At 35.8% G+C, this 18,168-nt stretch overlaps 2 protein-coding genes and 1 non-coding gene across 3 annotated transcripts; 2 read left to right on the top strand and 1 right to left on the bottom strand.

The window, feature by feature from the left end:
• Window positions 1-212: 212 nt before the first annotated feature.
• Window positions 213-8,109, bottom strand: LOC120180704 (queuine tRNA-ribosyltransferase accessory subunit 2-like). Its single transcript, XM_039185992.1, is given in 11 exon segments — window positions 213-423; window positions 597-716; window positions 1,127-1,264; window positions 1,337-1,385; window positions 2,831-2,882; window positions 3,788-3,858; window positions 5,023-5,116; window positions 7,151-7,309; window positions 7,560-7,717; window positions 7,720-7,733; window positions 7,815-8,109. Coding segments are annotated over 11 exon segments (1,206 nt in total). The 5' UTR covers window positions 8,015-8,109; the 3' UTR covers window positions 213-272.
• TRNAK-CUU lies at window positions 4,728-4,800 on the top strand. The gene has a single exon. It is a non-coding gene; the product is annotated as a tRNA-Lys (tRNA).
• A 2,958-nt stretch (window positions 8,110-11,067) lies between the features above and the next one.
• LOC120180707 lies at window positions 11,068-17,994 on the top strand. The gene is made up of 4 exons (XM_039185996.1): window positions 11,068-11,073; window positions 15,524-15,829; window positions 17,019-17,133; window positions 17,890-17,994. The coding sequence occupies exons 2-4, from the start codon at window positions 15,605-15,607 to the stop codon at window positions 17,961-17,963; spliced, it is 414 nt and encodes a 137-aa protein (XP_039041927.1). The 5' UTR covers window positions 11,068-11,073; window positions 15,524-15,604; the 3' UTR covers window positions 17,964-17,994.
• The last annotated feature ends 174 nt before the right edge of the window (window positions 17,995-18,168 follow it).

The raw sequence follows: 18,168 nt of genomic DNA, 5'->3' as shown, positions 1-18,168 counted from the left end.
TTTTTAAAAAAAGCTATTTTTTTACAATTTTTAGAATTATTAACATTTGTATATAATTTATAATACTTTATTATTTTAGGATTTTTGAAATAACTTTTAAGATATTTTAAAAAATTTTAACTTAAAATAATTTTTAAGAAGAAAATCCATTCAATCAACTACTGTCTCGTCAAGAAGCTTAATAACAAAATTTTCAGCGTTATTTCTTCAGAAACAAGATATGGTTTACCAATGATAAAAGGAATAATTTGTTAATTAATAAAACACAAGTATCATCTGGCTAAAAGCACGCCTTCAGAGCCGTCTTCAACAAGATGATCATATCCACTTCGAACAAAATCCTTACGAAATTCTTCAAATCGGCCAGCCTTAATCGCTTCCCTTATCAACCCGAAAAACCCCAGAAAATGGTGGGTATTGTGTCTGCAATTAAGGCTAAAAGGTTATTTCTCTTCATAGTGGAAACCTTACCGGTAACAATTAGGTTTGTTTCAAACGGGACATCGACAACTATCGAAATACTTTGAAAACTAGTAAACATAAAATTGATTGAAATTGAAGCATGCAACAACAAAAGGAAGAGAGAAAAGGCGTACATTTCCAGCAGAGTTTGTGCCAACATTTCGTGAACATTGAGTAGATGATTAATGTAGGCACGGGTGTGATTTTGGCATGTATAACACGTACAGCCTTCAACGATCGGTGTTAAGTCTTTCCTAAACAAGGTAAACACCAAATTTATAATAAGATGCAAGGTGCCTCGAACATGGATCTCACTGAGATGCAAAATTCGTACATAAGGCTATAAACTCCCACTGAGATGCAAGATACCTCCTACAGCTGATTAACATGGATCCCAAATCTATTGCAAACAATGACTCATCTACATGTATAATTCTCAATTCATCCTCAACATTTAGTTATAAATGTGACAGCATATGTATAATCGATGTTACGATTCAACCAAGTATAAATGCATCCACAGGAACATGCATGGTTACAGAAATTGTAGTGGAAGGCAAATCAAAACCTCTATAAAATATTAATCTTTAACTGAACCAATGAAATTTCCATTTTTAAGAAAAAGCATAAGAAATTAAAAGAACGAAGATATCTTGTAAATTACCTGAACACTGTGGCTCTCAGATTAATTTTTCTGGGGTCACTTCCTGCATCATTTGGTGCAAGGTTTGATGCATTTATCCTTGCTCTATCTAGAGGAAAGGTGAGTGCAAAGCCTTCAAGAGTAAGATGGTAAATATACCTATAAATAGTCACGAAAAATTAACTTCAAATGCTTAGCAAAGTACAAAGACAAGTGAACTGAGCTACGTACGTCGACTCAAAAAGGTCAACACCTGCAGCAACGCCCTGCAATATTTCCTCTATGACATTAAAATACAAATTAGTTCTCAATGACGTGTAAAAATACAAATGTGCTTTTTCAAAACATAACTCGGAGGACTTCTGTTATTCTGACTCGTTAAAATGGGAGCTGCACCAGTGTCGACAAAACAAGGATAATGGTATGGAATATGGGTCAGATTCTGCCGGGCTCTTGGTAAATGGGTGAGAAGAAGAAGAAGAAGAAGAAGAACTTGGAGGACTTCTGTTACTCCGACTCATCACTATGGGAGCTGCAGTCGTGTCGACACAACAAGGATAAGGGTACGGGATATGGGTCAGATTCATAAGATTCTGTCGGACTCTTGGTGGGTGAGAAGAAGAATAATTGGATTTAAGAAAATAAATCAGTCCCTGTATTATCTCCTCGTCTCGAATCCAAGATCTATCAATAACTAAATTATATTATTAAATACCATTAACTAAAGATTTCTTGACCACTACATCTCTATAATTCTCATTAAATTACTTGCCTTTTGTTTTATGCTTTTAATTAGATTAGTTATGTTACTTTTTGTTAATTCCTTTATTTATACTTTACCGAGTCTTAGTTGTTAGACTTAATATTTAGTTAGTTTAATTAACTATGTTGTTTTTAAAGTTGTCTAATTATTATTGATTTATTTCTTGGTGTGCAAGCCTATTACTTTTTTGTGCTTGTTTTCTTTAGTTTACACAAATGTGTATACATAACCATTGTATTCTTACAATTTGAAGTAATTAAAGAAGAAAACTACTCCTATTTATCCAAAAAGAAGAAGAAAATTTCTCCTATTTTATTTTTCTTCCTCAAATCAACATGGCATCAGAGCAAGAATATCCAGTTTTTTAGGCCTAATTGTTTCTTCTCTCTTTTTCTTCTTTAAAAGGATAATATTTTACATCTAAACTATTAATATTATATATATATATTTAAGAACAGAAAACAAGTCCCTGTATCGTCTCAAATCCTTTTGAAGAAAAACCAGCAGCAGAAGAGAAAGGAAAGAGAGAGAATAGAATATTTAAATCTTGGCTTTTGATATAAAATCAAAATTAAAGAAAAGAAAATTAAATAAAATGAAATGAAATGAAAAAGGTAAAGAGTAAAGTAAAATAAATTTTTAAAAAAATTAGAGCCTTTCAGTTTAGGGTTTGAAGCCCAAAAGGTTTTTAATTAAATCCAAGACACATACCCTAGTCCGACACCCTTACCCTTGTAACATAGTCGCGGAAAATGATAGAAATGTAAACAAGTGCTCCACATCTCACTACTCTTTTTTTTCCTTTTTATATCAACAATCATGTTATATGAAGCTTCCCCCACCCCCAACGATAGAAAAAAACACTGTCCTGACTCCTGAGAGATTTGGAGGGGAAGAGAGAAAGCACGGAACAAGAACAAAAATAACGGCTTGAAGCTGAAGAAAACAGAAACGATTGATACCTGGTAGTTCAAGCCCACATATCAACCGTGGTTTTTCCTCTGGCAAGGCTTCCTGTGTATTATTAACATTATAATTAGAACTCATAATTACAAAGAGATCATGAAATTGCCACTCTATTGCAGCAATTGATCCATAAAACAAAAATTTGTTTGCCCAGCAAATCTTAACCCCAATTCCAATCATAGCCATAAATACTAGAACCCCATAATTTCTAGCTATAGCTTGCTATAACACTGTGTAAGCCAAATATCAAATGTATGCCCTATGTACCTTGATTATTCTTTAACCCAATAGGACCAGACTTGAAGCACAAAACAAACTAACAAACAATTAAATGACCAACTTAGATTCCAAGAAAATAACCTAACCTCCTGGAATAAACTAAAGTTGACAAAATAACATAACAAAACAGGTTTAAAATTGACAAAATTATAGCTCCCAACTGTGCAGTGAAGAACAATGAGTAGAAATGTTCAACAGCTGAACTAATGAGCCTCAACTTCGGTAAATTTTCAGCTCATGGCTATACAATTTTCACATTTAGGTTAAAGGAGGGCTAGTTTAACATTACTATTGCAGTTGAAAAATGCTTTTGAAAAGTGTGGTTAAAAGCCCCTAGCAGTCAGCTTCTTGGTTTGACTCCAAAAGCACTTCCTAAAAGTATTTTGGAAGGCAAAAGCCCGTTACAATTTTTGACAGCAAAAGGAATGCTAAACACCCTTGGTTTACTGTACTACTTTTATCGCATTTTTTTCCATTAGCACTCGGTTTGCAGCCATTAGCTGAAAGAAAAGTACGCGCTGATAGGACGAATCTTACAAAGAACAGTATGTTTTCCACCTTTTTCTTCTTTGATCTAAATATCCAAAATTTGTTGATTTAAATTGTATTGAAATATATATTAATATACATTAAACTAGTTACTTTTTTCCTAACTTATGGGTTACAGTACTTACAGTGACAGCATTAAGCAGAGCAGGGCGCTCATCCATGCTTTCCGCAAGACCAAACCCTCCAATCCAATAACCTGCAAAAGTTAAATTCATTAAATATTTATAACCAGAATGTATATGCAATCAGCTCCATTAATCATGAAGGAGGTTTTTAATGAGGCCTTCAAATCTTATAAAAAAAAAAAAGAATGTATATGCAATCTAAAACAAATACATTAACAATAAGTACTATGAATACGATGAAATCAGAAAGATCTAAGTTTCGAGGTGGAAAGCATGCATATACATTAAGATATGTTGTCTGAAGTTACTAAGCACGGAGACATTAGGAAACCAGGCACATCGCAGTCATACATGGATAAGCTGGAATATGTAACCAACAAGAAAAGGAAGCAGCTAACGCCATCTCCGGCAAAGTAACCATGATAGAACCACCATAACCAAATAGATTTGAGTACTGAATCAGAGATCAACCAAAGAAAAGAAAGGGAAAGTCCAGGATATCATGAAGACGGAAGACCACCATAGCTTTAAAGCCCCAAATTTAAGCCCATTAGGTAATTGTATATTTGCGGGAAAATTAATTTAATAACCTATTTATTTTAAAAAGACATGTAAGAATATTCTTACGCACAATGAAATAACTGTATCTGTTATACTCATGTTATGTGTATGGTCCCTAGATAAGGGACCAACATGGCAACCAAAAGTATAGTTTATATGCATATAGCCAAAGCTACCAAAAGAAGCATTCACAATATCGCCAAATCTTGTGCCCGGTGTTAATGGGGTGTCTGTGCTTCAAGTAGATGGACTTAAGTTTTGGCATTAAACCAAATGAAACATACTTACAGGCTGCATACATTTATGCCGGTCAATATATAATATTAATGGATAGGATGAAATAAGATTACGAAGATGATTGTATTAGATAATGTGAATTGCCCGTCCAGCTCAGTTGGTAGAGCGCAAGGCTCTTAACCTTGTGGTCGTGGGATCGAGTCCCACGGTGGGCAATTCATAATGCTGGAGGTCTCCCGCGGAAGCTGCTCTCAACTTGGCGTTGGGGGCAGCCTACTATCCTACCTCCCCCTTACCCCATTACATATGGGAATAGGGTCAGCTAATATTGTATTAGATAATGTCCATCCAAAATAATGATCGGTTCATGCAAGGATTAGCATGCAACAAACTGTGTTAAAATTTTATAGCCAAAAGAGTTTCATTCATATGCATACCTGATACGTTTCTTGCTGCTACCTCTTGGGCACATCGTCGCCTTTCTTCCAAACTAGAACCCCCAACAATAGCTCCAAAAACAGCTCCACTCGCCTAAATTCCATGAGTTAATACAAGCTTATATGAATCAGCCTAATTATTGCGGTGCATATATCGAAAAGGCCATATCGATGCTATTTTGGAATAATTATTATTCAATAAATTTAAAACTAAATGCATTCCACAGTAAATGCTGAAAATTCTTAACATTCAAACCAATATTAGAGAACAAAAAAATCCAACCTAATATTTGCTTAAATTTTCTCTATAGTTCTACTTGGAGAGAAGATGCTAGACACATTCCTTAAGAAACATTATAGCCTCATGAATCAAAGCACCACCACAGTTTCAGTAAGTTTATGAGAACTCTTAGATTCTTCATATATTTAAAGAGCCAAGATTTTCACACTATGTTAGACTTAGGTGTGAGCATTTACATTTATGTTTAATTTTGCTAAGCTTTTCCATATATTTGGAGGGTCATGTCCCCATACACACGCTTGGGAATGTATTGGACACGAGTGTTGGACATAGGTGCTTCAATAAAAATAAAGAGTCGGGGAAACATAGGTTTGACTTGGTTAATTATCTACCTACTAAACATATATGTATCATCTTCAACTTAGAAAAATGATTGCATGGCTCATAATCTTAACATTATAATAGAAATATGGTTTGACCTAAGTTTACCAAGATTTGATCTTTGCATAAAGCAAGAGTAGAAAAAAAGAAGAGCAGAGCAGAGGATACAATAATTCTCTTCCTAGATCAGAAGAGAGGAAACTAGAATGAAGCAAAGGGATTTTGTATTATTACAATATACAACAATCTCGAAATGTTAGCAAAAGAGAATTCCAAGTTCAATTAAATAGATCACACGGAAGATATGAATGGAAAGGTTTTACTGGCTTCTGCAGATTATGTCAGATTTGATTCACATGGAAACCCTGAGTGATGTAAATTCTTTAAATCGTCTGTGCTTTGCTCTAATGGACACTATTCAATTCCTCAATGGTCTTTTTTGAGGTCTCCACTTAAAAAGAGAACACGTCTTGATTCTCAACCTCATTAATGCACTTAAAAACTATGTCCTTTCAAAGATCCAAAACTGTCATACCTTTGTACTTTGTAGCTCAATTAATTTATCAACCTCTATCTCTCTTTATTATTTTTACTTGAATCAAATTTACTTCATGTTCACGCAAATATCACTTCAATTTTTATAATCTCTTCTTGCATGATGAAACTTTAGAAAACCTTAACTAATTGATCCTCAACTTATAGGTAAGTCATATTTTATCTACTGTTGCAGTCATAAAGCACAGCCAGTGCCATCTTACAATTATGTAAAAACCCTTGAAACATGAGCAATCTAATCTATATCAACTCTGATCCTCTAAACAACATCCTTTCACATCGCCTTCCTAAATCCGCAATGATAAATATGGGCACTCTTAGGAATCTCATGAACATCATTATTAACTTCATCGTCAAAACATGTCCACTCCTTTTTACTAAAATTCTTCTGTTTTCATCGAGTATAACATCAAATCCCTTAAGACTCTCAGGCAGTCCTTCGATATTCTATACAAAGATTAACCCTATGCTTTCTTCCTTCTAAAATTATAGCATCTTTCAAAGAAAAGGAACCAGTAAACTTCATCTAGAAACTAACTTGCTAAAAACTAAACTAAATAGTAATGTGTGTGTATATATTCAAAATCAGGTATAGCCTTGAAATGAAAGATAAGTTAAAATTAACAAAAAGATAGCATCAGAGATAGTGTTTAGTAGCGACACAAATACTGATTATAAATGACGACTTGGGTGTAAGAATTGAATATGGGTGTGTCTGATTCATGTATGTTCTATTTTTTTCTCAAACTTTTCTCGTTTATTTGGAGGATTCTTGGAGGGTCATATCACCAAACCATCGCTGGATAAAGTGTTGAACACACTAACTTCAAGAAAAATGAAGAGTTGGAGTAACATACATGATGATGATTATCATTGGCAAAAACCCAATATCATGTTATTCTAATTGTAGTAAGCTAAAGATGAAAGAGAAAAGGCATTAAAGAAAATTACAGGGCTTAATGCAATGCATTCATCAAGCCATTTGATAGTCCGGTCGACCGAGGTTTTGTTCCTTTTATCAGACACCCAAGCAGGCACTTCATCAGCCAAAGTAGCCCACAACTCTGGTTTCATGGAAGATACCATTTCCGTATATTCAGCAGGTTTGACCTGATAAAGACACCAAAATTTACACACACAAATTATTAGAAAAGCTTTAAAAAAACAAAATGAATATATCTCCGGTTAATTCAATTAAATGCTAGTTTAGCTTAACTGAACTGCATTATAAGATAATTCATTTTTTTGCTTAAAATTGCTCCAGTTAACCGAAACAAATTAAATTACGGTCGATTAATTCGGTTAAAACAAACAAATAAATAATGAACACCTAGATATTAGCAGTGAAAGACTGACGTACCAGAAGACGACCACAAGGAGTCTCGAAAGACGCCCCAGTTTTGTTAGCGGCAGTAGCTTCTGGAAGGCATTGAATGGAATCCCTCGGAAAAGCGGCGAAGCCGCAGTCATGCAAACCAACCAGTTGGTGAAGCCCTCCAATTTTCGATATTGTTTGATGGAAAGGCCTTCCAGGCTGAAATATGCAAAAGACTAAGCGGAGAGTCGAAGAAAAATGAGCAGAAGATATAGTAGAAGAAGGAAAATGAAGGCTTACAAGTGAAGGGGGCTGACGTGGAGCAGACGGGAGTCAGGAGAAGGGAGGGAAGGGAGAAGGTCAGGGGGGATAAACAAGGGCAGGCCTTTTCGAGTGGAAAGGAGAAGCGAAGGCGTGTCGATGGCGGCGGCGACGCTGCTCAGATGGATCACGCCGGCCCGTGCCGTTCCGTTGCTCCATGCTTTCACCGCGAACTTCATGCTGTCGCTGTAACGCTATTGATGAGATTGGAACGGCGATGAAATAAGGTGTCCATGTTAGTTTCAGGGTTTTGTCGAGTTTTTTGTTGCCATTTCTATACAAATTTAAATTCTAAAATAATATTTTCGAATTTAGATTTTTTGGTAAAAATACCTTTTAGGTCCCTCTCATCTATTACTAATTAACCAATCAAGTCACTTTTGCTAACGTCCTTAAATGAAAAACGATATTAATATATAGAAAAACGTTGATCCATGACACGAGCTTGACTTAATCTAAAAATCATCGGAGAATTAAATGAGTCATCGACAGTTTTTTTTTTTCAAAAATTTCTATTTAGAGGAGGAGAAGATAAACTTTTACTCATAATAAATATTAAACTCACACCCTAAGAAAAGGTATCAATTAAAAGATTTTTAAACGCTTATTCTAGAGATTATTAACTCAATAGTCTTCTTTTTAGTTTTATACCTATCTCCCCGTTATGCAATTCGTTTGGTTTTCTATCATATTACTCTGAGAAAATAATCTCAGTGACCAAAAATGTCTTATAATATACTATTTTAACCAACTTTTTTTGGATTTGCCAAAATGACCAACAAAATCGCAATGTGAAATAAAAATCGCAACGCGATCTCCATAATCGCAAATCAATTCCCATAATCGCGTTGCGATTATGAAGAATCGCAATGCGATAGTACAAATTCGCATTGCGATTTTCCAGAATCGCAACGCGAACATATAAATCGCAACGCGATTCTGACTATCGCAACGAGTATCCGTAAAATCGCAATGCGTATCCGTAAATCGCAACGACAATACGTAAAATCGCAACGCGTATCCGTAAATCGCAACGAGAATACGTAAATCGCAACGCGTATCTGTAAATCGCAACGAGAATACGTAAATCGCAATGTGTATCCGTAAATCGCAACGATTACGTAAATCGCAATGCGATTACGTAAATCGCAATGCGAATACGTAAATCGCAATGCGAATCTGTAAATCGCAACGAGATTCTGACTATCGCAATACTGAATTTCAAATTCGCAACTCGATTTCTGAATTCGCAACAGGTTTTAATTTCTCAACACAAATGTTTTGGGTATATAACTACGCAGCAGTAGCAACTCATAACCTAAATCCCTAAATCGCAACTCATTCCATCTATCACTCTCTCCGGCGACATCCGTTCCTATATCCAACGACATCCTTCCCCATCCGGCAACAGGTTTTAGTTTCGCAGCTCGTTTGTTTAGTAAATTAATTTACAATAATGAAATCATCTAATGTTGATCATGTTTGGATAGATTTGTGATTTGGAGGGTCATGGGAGAATGTTCATGGTGTTTTACAATATATGCCTTTACCCATGAATCTTCAACTAAAACTGTCATTAAAAATGTTAACTTATGAAACTCTAATGTTACGTGTTGCAAATAAATTGAACTTAGAGCCCCTAAGTGGATTTAGGCTATCTTATCAGAGAAATGGTAAAGTTTATTTGTTAACCGACAATGAAGATGTTAAACGTTTCATTGCTTACATTAGTGTTTCAAGTGATGATGTTACATTGTATGTTATGCGGAAATGACTATCGCAACGAGAGAATCGCAATGCGAAATGAAAATCGCAACGAGTGACGTTACGATTTCATTTTCGCATTGTGATTCACTCGTTGCGATTTTCATTTCGCATTGCGATTCTCTCGTTGCGATAGTCATTTCCGCGTTGCAATAGTCTGTTTTGCATTCAACATAATACAGATTGAAATCAACAAATCAACTATTACATTTCAATCAATTAAACAAGAACAAATATTATGTGCACATCAATTAAACAAATCAACATTTACAAATCTTCTTTTACAAATCAATTAAACAATCAAAAAATAATAATGAAATCAACTTTTGCACCCATACATCCATTTCACGCAGCTCACTTCAGGATTAACCTGTAGAAACAAACATTGAATCAACAACACTTTCTACACATCTAAAACCTACAAACAACAAATTATTGAATTATAGCTACTTAACCAAATATTTTAAAACCAAAAAGAGTAAATATGTTTAACAACGCTTGCATTTGACTTACAAATTGTTTATGGACACTTTCATAACGCGGATGCAGGTAGGCAGCGTCTCGCATATATCGCTCTAGCCATAAAATACCGAAACCACAAGTTTACTGCACCTCTATCTCTATCGGTGAGAGGTATAAAATGTGTACTTCCTGTCGTCAAACGCTCCAAGCACATGCATACGAGAGGACCATAATCCCTTCTGGCTTCCTTCGTTTGTTATGGCGCGGTCTCGTCTATGATAACTGTAACATTGAACTTCTTTGGCTTCTTGTTTCCAGACTTAGTCCAATAATCAATTGCATCCAAGAATTTAGCCAAATGAGAGCTCCATCCCTTAATCATATCTCTTAAATCAGACAATGATATGTAATTTATCATGCTGTCATATACTATTGTATTTAGGGATGGGAGCTGAAGCTCGATGAGAAGCCGATGAGTACGGTCCAAAACAGGAATAAACACCTGCATCGAAATGTAATAATTCAAATTGTGCACTTATTTATGAACACCTTTAAAATATTTAAACAAATATACTAACCTTATCGACCTCCCACCATGCAGGATAAAGTTTAGCTTGTCCATTAGCCAACACATATGATTCCTGTCGTTGATTCTTCAAGTGAACTACGTGAAAAGACGTCGGCATAATTGTATATCGCGTTTTTTTAATATTTTTCTTCAATTTCCTTACAATTAGAAGGCGTGTCACCCATGCATCAATATGTTGTTTTACAAAAAAAGACATATATTAATGAATTACATAAATTTTTAAAAAAATTAATCAAACTGAAATATAAGAAATATAAGACTTACCCCCTATCGAAATAGCCGTTGTCTTCAACCCCTAATAATATACCCCACCAAGACTGTTCAATCAACAAATGCATATCATCGTTGAGTTTGTATATGTCAGCGTAACACCCTTGGCTCCGCTCATGTAGATAAAAATCAACTACGGTCTTACCCCAAAGGGTATTATCCAAAATTGTTTATGGTAGTTGTTTCCTCTCCACTTCATCTGCCGGAATGGTACTGGCCGGTAACTTATACGAAAGCCAACAGTCATCCATCATGTCCGGCACGTAAGGGGGCTTCTCAATAATTTGATATATTACGTCGTGTGAATCGGGCTCTAGAATGTTAGGAGGGACCTCTTCAACGATGACAGTGGCCTCTTGAACGGTGGGAGGGGACTCTTGAGGGATGATAGGGGCCTCTTGAACGATAGGGGAGGCCTCTTGAACGATGACAAGTGAGTCGGGCTTTTTCTTACGGATTCTTCGCACTATTGGGGTGAACGGAGACGTAATGGCACGTGCACGTCGTCTGATGCGTGAACTACGTCTTGCAAGAAAAACTCGACGTAGAGCATCCACCTTAGCGGGCCGCTAAAAATAAATTAATACATAAATCAGTAAATAAACAGACATGATATTAAACAGTGAGAACAAAGACAAATATATTTCAAACTTGCACGGTATTCACTCAAGTCATTATTATATCATTGTTCACAAAATGCATCAGATAACATTCCAGAAGTAAGCACTTATATAAACATTTAAAAGGACAACATATAGGTTTAGTGCAGGTTCAATGACAACATAAAGAGTAGTAGTTTATTCTTGAAACTTAAATTTTCAACACTGTGAAGTTAGTATTTGTCTTTTGGTTGAAGTAATGCAATTCATTCAAGTTTCAATTTGCAGAAGAAGAATAGAATCTGAAACTTAAAATCGCAACGCGAAAATGACTATCGCAATGCGAATTTGACTATCGCAACAAGAGAATCGCAATGCGAAATGAAAATCGCAACGCGATTATAGTTTCGCGTTGCGATTTTCATTTCACGTTGCGATTTTGTCGTTGTGATTTTCATTTCTCGTTACGATTCTCTCGTTGTGATTCATTTCGAGTTGCGATAGTCATTTTTCAAGTTGCGATTTTAAGTTTCGTGTTGCGAAAGTAAACTATTTCTTCTTCTGCAAATTGAAACTTGAATGGATTGCATTACTTCAGCCAAAAGACAAAACAAAGACAAATACTAACTTCAAAGTATTAAAGAATACACAGTTTAGCAGAATTGGCAGCAACCGAACAAATTTACTTTCAACCAAAAGACAAAACAAAGACAAATACTAACTTCACAGTGTTAAAGAATACACAGTTTAGCAGAATTGGCAGCAACCGAACAAATTTAATTTCAACCAAAAGACAAAACAAAGACAAATATTACCTTCACAGTGTTAAAGAATACACAGTTTAGCAGAATTGGCAGCAATCGAATAAATTTACTTCAACCAAAAGACAAATACTAACTTCACAGTGTTAAAGAATAAATAGTTTAGCAGTATTGGCAGCAACTGAATAAATTTACTAAGCAATCTAAGTGAAATGGTTAATCTAAGTGAAATTACGAGTAAATTTATCATCAAGTTAAATATGAAAAATCTTAAACTTACCTCGTTGCGTAGAGTATGAACCTCATTCTGCAACGATACTACCATCTCACGTAGAGCGGACACCTCACCACGTAAAGTAGACACCTCCACAAGCCATGCACCATCGTTATCGCGTAGAGTACCGATCTCCTCACGCAAGGCATTGACCTCATCACGTAACTCCCTTGACTCATCCCGTGGAGGTGGAGAACAGGGAGATAGAAGTCGTTGCATCTTTGCCGGTCACCTATCATGAGGTGATGGTGGAGAAGAGGCTCGATGATGTGACGGGATAGGTGATGGCTCTCGTTGTAGAGGTGTATAGTCGGGTCGATCAGGTGATGGCTCTGGGTGAGGTGATGGCTCTCGAAGTGGAGGAAGTGGAGGTTGCTCATCATTCGTGCCATCAAGAAAACGCTGACTAGCTTGCCACCAATCAGTGGCAAGCTCAGCCTCTGTGGGTGTCAGTCTCTGTAATGGAGTGTTGGCCTCCTAAAAATATAAAAACTCAAACAAAGTTAAACGTCTACTATTAATAACTTGTTTATATATGATAGTATTTGTGTTAACTTACATTATTTATTGTCGCATATGATATTAAGTCTTCCCAATCCAACAGACGTTTCCTCTTCCAGGAAATAGCCCTAGGAATATCATTTGAAGTTTTTAATGCATATGTTTGCATGCTGGGAAAGCCTCGAATATCCAAATCTACAAACAATATAATAACAAACATTAGTAATTGTTAAATAATTAATTATAATTTTGAAAACATTATATAGAAATTCTTACCTTAAAGGCCCAAACAAAGCCTGACAAAGTGTATTTCGACCCATCGCCACACAAACTTTTGCGGTCATCAAAGGCAGACGACAACTTAGTCCAGGTAGCTTTCCATATATACGAACCCCACGGAAACAGATTCCATGCATTTAGGTCCTCTACCAATAATATTAACTCATGAGGAATAGGTTGTCTGGCCTCTCTGCCTAAAAAACCGGCATACAAAAGTACTAGAAGGCATACTCGGACAACATCGACGTCATTCATCCGAGTAAAATCATATTTCTTATTAAACAATTTATTCAGGTCGTCGACGTGTAAGTTCGGCTTCTCTATTGACTCATCAGGAAAAACCCGTGATAACCATGATGGGCGGGTGATATGACGAGTGTACCGACCTACATCATCGTGTCCGAATCGTAGACCAGTGATTAAGCAGAACTCCTTCTGCCCAAAACAAGTATACGCCGGTGGAAAATGAAACCATATATCTTCCTCACCACGTTGTATATTGTCGGGTAGATCGCTAGTCATGGTCTGAAGCCACAAATGGGTCAAATTAGCATCTCCACCCGGATGTTGTACCCTCAGCCATGGCCCGAAGCAGGTTTCCTCAAACAATTTTCTTTGTGCATGTGAAAGCTTCGAAGAAATTGTAGTGGCTAGGCTAACTTTATTCCTTAATGTCAATGAAGCCGAAAAAAAATTCTACAAAAACAATAAACATACCAAGTTAGATATACCAAAAACTACACTGTGAAGATATACCAAAAACAATAAACATAAAGAGTAGTAGTTTATTCTTGAAACTAAAATTTGCAACACAGTTTTGTCTTTTATTTGAAATGAAAATCGCAACGAGAGAATGACTATCGCAACGCGGAAATGACTATCGCAACGAGAGAATCGTAACGCGAAATGAAAATCGCAATGCGATTTTGGTTTCGCGTTGCGATTATCTCGTTGAGATTTTCATTTCGCGTTGCGATTTTCATTTCTCTCGTTGCGATAGTCATTTTCGTGTTGCGATTTTCATTTTCATGTTGCGATTTTAAGTTTAGAAACTATTCTTCTTCTGCAAATTGAAACTTTAATGGATTGCATTACTTCAACCAAAAGACAAAACAAAGACAAATACTAACTTCACAGGGTTAAAGACTAAACAGTTTAACAGTATTGGCAGCAATTGAATGAATTTAATAAGAAATCTAAGTGAAATGGTTAATCTATTATTGAAATTACCAGTAAACTTATCATCAATTTCAATATGAAAAACCTAAAATAATGTAAAAATTTCAAAATAAAAATAATTAAAAAAACTAACCATCGAAGGTTGATTTTCCATTTCTGAATGATTGTGAGGGATTTCTGACCGTGAATGGTTGCGAGGGATTTCGTCGGGGATGGGGACGGAAATCTTCGGAGATGGGGACGGATTTCACCGTAGAGAGTGAGAGATGGAGATGAGACTGAGTTGTGATTTTAGGTTTTAGGTTATGAGTTGCGATTACGGGATATACTGTAGACGGTTCAGTGTTCCGATAATTAATATTCGTGTTTGTAATTTGAAAATAAAATACGCGTAGCGACTCTAATGGCGCTTTAAAAATCGCGTTGCGATTTATGGATACGCGTTACGATTTTACGTATTGTCGTTGCGATTTACGGATACGCATTGCGATTTACGTATTCTCGTTGCGATTTACAGATACGCGTTGCGATTTACGTATTCTCGTTGCGATTTACGGATACGCGTTGGGATTTTACGGATACTCGTTACGATAGTCAGAATCACGTTGTGATTTATATGTTCACGTTGCGATTTTTATATTCGCGTTGCGATTCTGGAAAATCGCAATGCGATAATGTGAATTTGTACTATCGCATTGCGATTGGGAACTGATTTACGATTCTGGAGATCGCGTTGTAATTTTTATTTCGCATTACGATTTTGTTGGTCATTTTGACAAATCAAAAAAAAATTAGTTAAAATAATATATTATAAAACATTTTTAATCACCGAAGTTATTTTCTCTCTTACTCTTGTAGTCTTGTTTATAACGTACAAGGGCCCGTTTATGCATTTATTAAGTAAATCGACCGAAATATAATCTGATGTATAGTACAAGAATGGTACTTTTACCTCGAAACCCGGATTTACTTTTTAATCCATGGAAAGCATTACTCTTGCAACGAAACAGAAGGCATTATCTTATTTTGCCTTTAAACCTGGAAAAAGAAGGAAAGAAAGAAGCAGCAGTGAAGTTGAGCACAGGACATTGATGGGAAATCCAAAGAAAGAGCTGCTAAGCAAAGCGCCATGGAGGGGCGACGACGACCAAGAAAAATCCAAAACATTCGATGATGCCAAGCTCAAGGTTACCAGTCAGCCGGGCTCCACCCCCAAAATGCACGTCCCTCGCCGCAAGTCTGCAGCTTCCCAAATTGACGACGACACCCTCGAGATTGACCCTGAACTCCGTTACAGCTTCCAGCGCAACTTCAAGGTCACTTTCTCTTTCGCTTCATTATGCGTTTGTAATTATAATTGATCATAAAAGAAAGCCAGTTTGAGAAATCAATGTTACATTTGATGGGTTGGTTTCTTTTTTCAGAATTTGTTCAGACATTTGCTCCTGCTAGTCTAATTGTGGTGCTTATTGACTTGTTTTCTATTTCAGAATCATGATAGACTAAGATATTTTTATATTCAAACAATAAGTAAATAAAAAAATGGTTGGGGAGTGGTAATGAGTTCGGTGTCTCATAAGAAAAGTCTCGGTTAGGGAGAAAACAGTCGTCAAGAGAGCTTTTTTTTGGTGCGGGGTTTGATTTTACTCGACTTAGGATTAGTCAGGTTCAATGTGCTACCGAATATCAGGAGTTCCTATATGAAACAATCCTATTTCTTAAAGCAAAGAGGAGCGTATCTGTTTGGTTTTCCCCCTTGTTCTCTTGAGTGTTTCTTAAAGCAATGGAAAATGAACAATCCAGTAATCATTTTAAGGCATGCAGTTATTCCTTATTCTTGCATCAGTCAAAGTTTAACAGTTGCGAAATTAATCATAAGGTTGGCTTGGATTGTAGAATCTTAATTTGGGAATACTTTGTACCAAAGTGTGGAACCTTATGGAGATTATTATCATGGTTGTTCTTCAAAAAGCTACTGAATCTAAGCTTTCTCTTAAATCTTAACCCTTTTCTAGTTATAGAATATTGTTTCATATATGATTCAATATTGAAACCTTGTGTGGTGATATAAGAAATACGATTGTTTCATATAGGAACTCCCGATCCTTGGTAGCCACATTGAACCTGACTAATCCGAGGTCTATCATTTTTTGCATGAAGTAATCTCCAAAATCGTTTTCTTTAATGGACCTTGGTAAAAGAAAAAGTCAATTATCATTAAAGTTCAATCAGTAGATACTGTTGGATATCACTGGATTAGTTATATATATTGCACTATTTTCATAATTATAGTTGGATACTGTTGTTGAAACAAATAAAAGTTTGCCGCATACCAAACTTCCATTTCATTAGCTGACAAGTCTAAATGCTGTTATCTATTAATTTTTGTCTTCTATATATACTTATTGAATGTAAATTGCATTTGGACATGTTTCTTGGCTACCATGACAATTATTGTTCATTTGCCTCTTAGATGAGTATTCTGATATTTTCATGCTCATGCAGTTTCTGCAACGAGTTTTTAGCATAGATATTGTTGTGAAGCCTCTTCCACCTGCAATGGCATACAATGTTTCTTGCAACTTGAGCTTCTTCACACGCATATTCACTCCGTTTTTCGATGAGATTTTTTATTTGAAAATAAGTTATTGGTAGCGCAAAGATTGAACATTACTATCAATGAATTATGCTCTGTATCAAGGTTGTCTTGGATTCCCGTCCTTTTCTTCATTTTGCTTTGAGATTACTCATTTCTAACATTCATGAATTTGGAGATATGACTCACCAAGAGTCCCCCAAATACATGTAAATACTTGGGAAAATTTTGAATAAATATCCATATCAAACACACTCATGTCTGACACTAACAATCAAGTTCTTGTAACATATATTTTTGGGCCATGTCGGTATAGAGACACGATTCCTTCTCTTTTAATCACAGATGTCTCTTCCAAGTCGAGTCTAATGTTTTTGATCAGTAGCTTACGGCATACTTTAGTTGCAACCCTGGACATTGTAAATTCTAAATTACAGTGCTAGAATTTTTGTTCAAGTAACCAAATCTAGCAAATAATCACCAATGCTATTTGGATTCTTGAGTTGGATATGATATATGTCTGACATGAGTATGTTCAGATTTTAATAAGTTTTTTCCATGTAATTGGAGGATATTTGAAAAATCATATCCCTGTAGTGATGTTTGAATATAAGGTAGATACAAATGCTTAAACAAAACTGAAAAGTTGGAATGACTGATAATGATCATCTTTGCAATCGCCTAGAAAGCTCTGGGCAGTCGATGGTCACCAATTTCTTTGAAGTTACACACTTCCAGTAAACATCATAATTCGAACTTTTTGGATTCGTATTGCTGCAGATCCAGAAGGTATTGCAAATGCACAGAAATCACTAGGGTTGGGACAGGAAGAAAAGGCTTGTCGTGTACGCTAACTAGATGAAGCTGCAGGTCCAGAAGGTATTGCAAATGCACGGAAATCACTAGGGTTGGAACAGGAAGAAAAGGCTCGTTGTGTACGCTAACTAGATGAAACCGACTTTTATGATTTGATTCCTTTGTAGGTTAGGTTATGTAAACTCCATGACCAAGAGCAGAGACGTGGGAAATGCAACTCTCAAACTTTATTTTTAAACTGTA

The sequence above is a fragment of the Hibiscus syriacus genome, unplaced genomic scaffold (genome assembly GCF_006381635.1).
Source record: "Hibiscus syriacus cultivar Baekdansim isolate YM2019G1 unplaced genomic scaffold, ASM638163v2 tig00112498_pilon, whole genome shotgun sequence".
Taxonomy (NCBI): Eukaryota; Viridiplantae; Streptophyta; class Magnoliopsida; order Malvales; family Malvaceae; genus Hibiscus; species Hibiscus syriacus.
Note: the sequence above shows the minus strand (reverse complement) of the source record. Positions and strands in the feature narration are given on the sequence as shown.

What these genes read in the sequence shown, in the direction of transcription:
- LOC120180707 (XM_039185996.1), top strand. Translation starts at nt 15,605, where the DNA reads ATGGGAAATCCAAAGAAAGAGCTGCTAAGCAAAGCGCCATGGAGGGGC. An exon ending in GCTTCCAGCGCAACTTCAAG is followed by an intron (nt 15,830 to 17,018) that starts GTCACTTTCTCT and finishes ATGCTCATGCAG; the next exon opens with TTTCTGCAACGAGTTTTTAG. An exon ending in CATATTCACTCCGTTTTTCG is followed by an intron (nt 17,134 to 17,889) that starts ATGAGATTTTTT and finishes GTATTGCTGCAG; the next exon opens with ATCCAGAAGGTATTGCAAAT.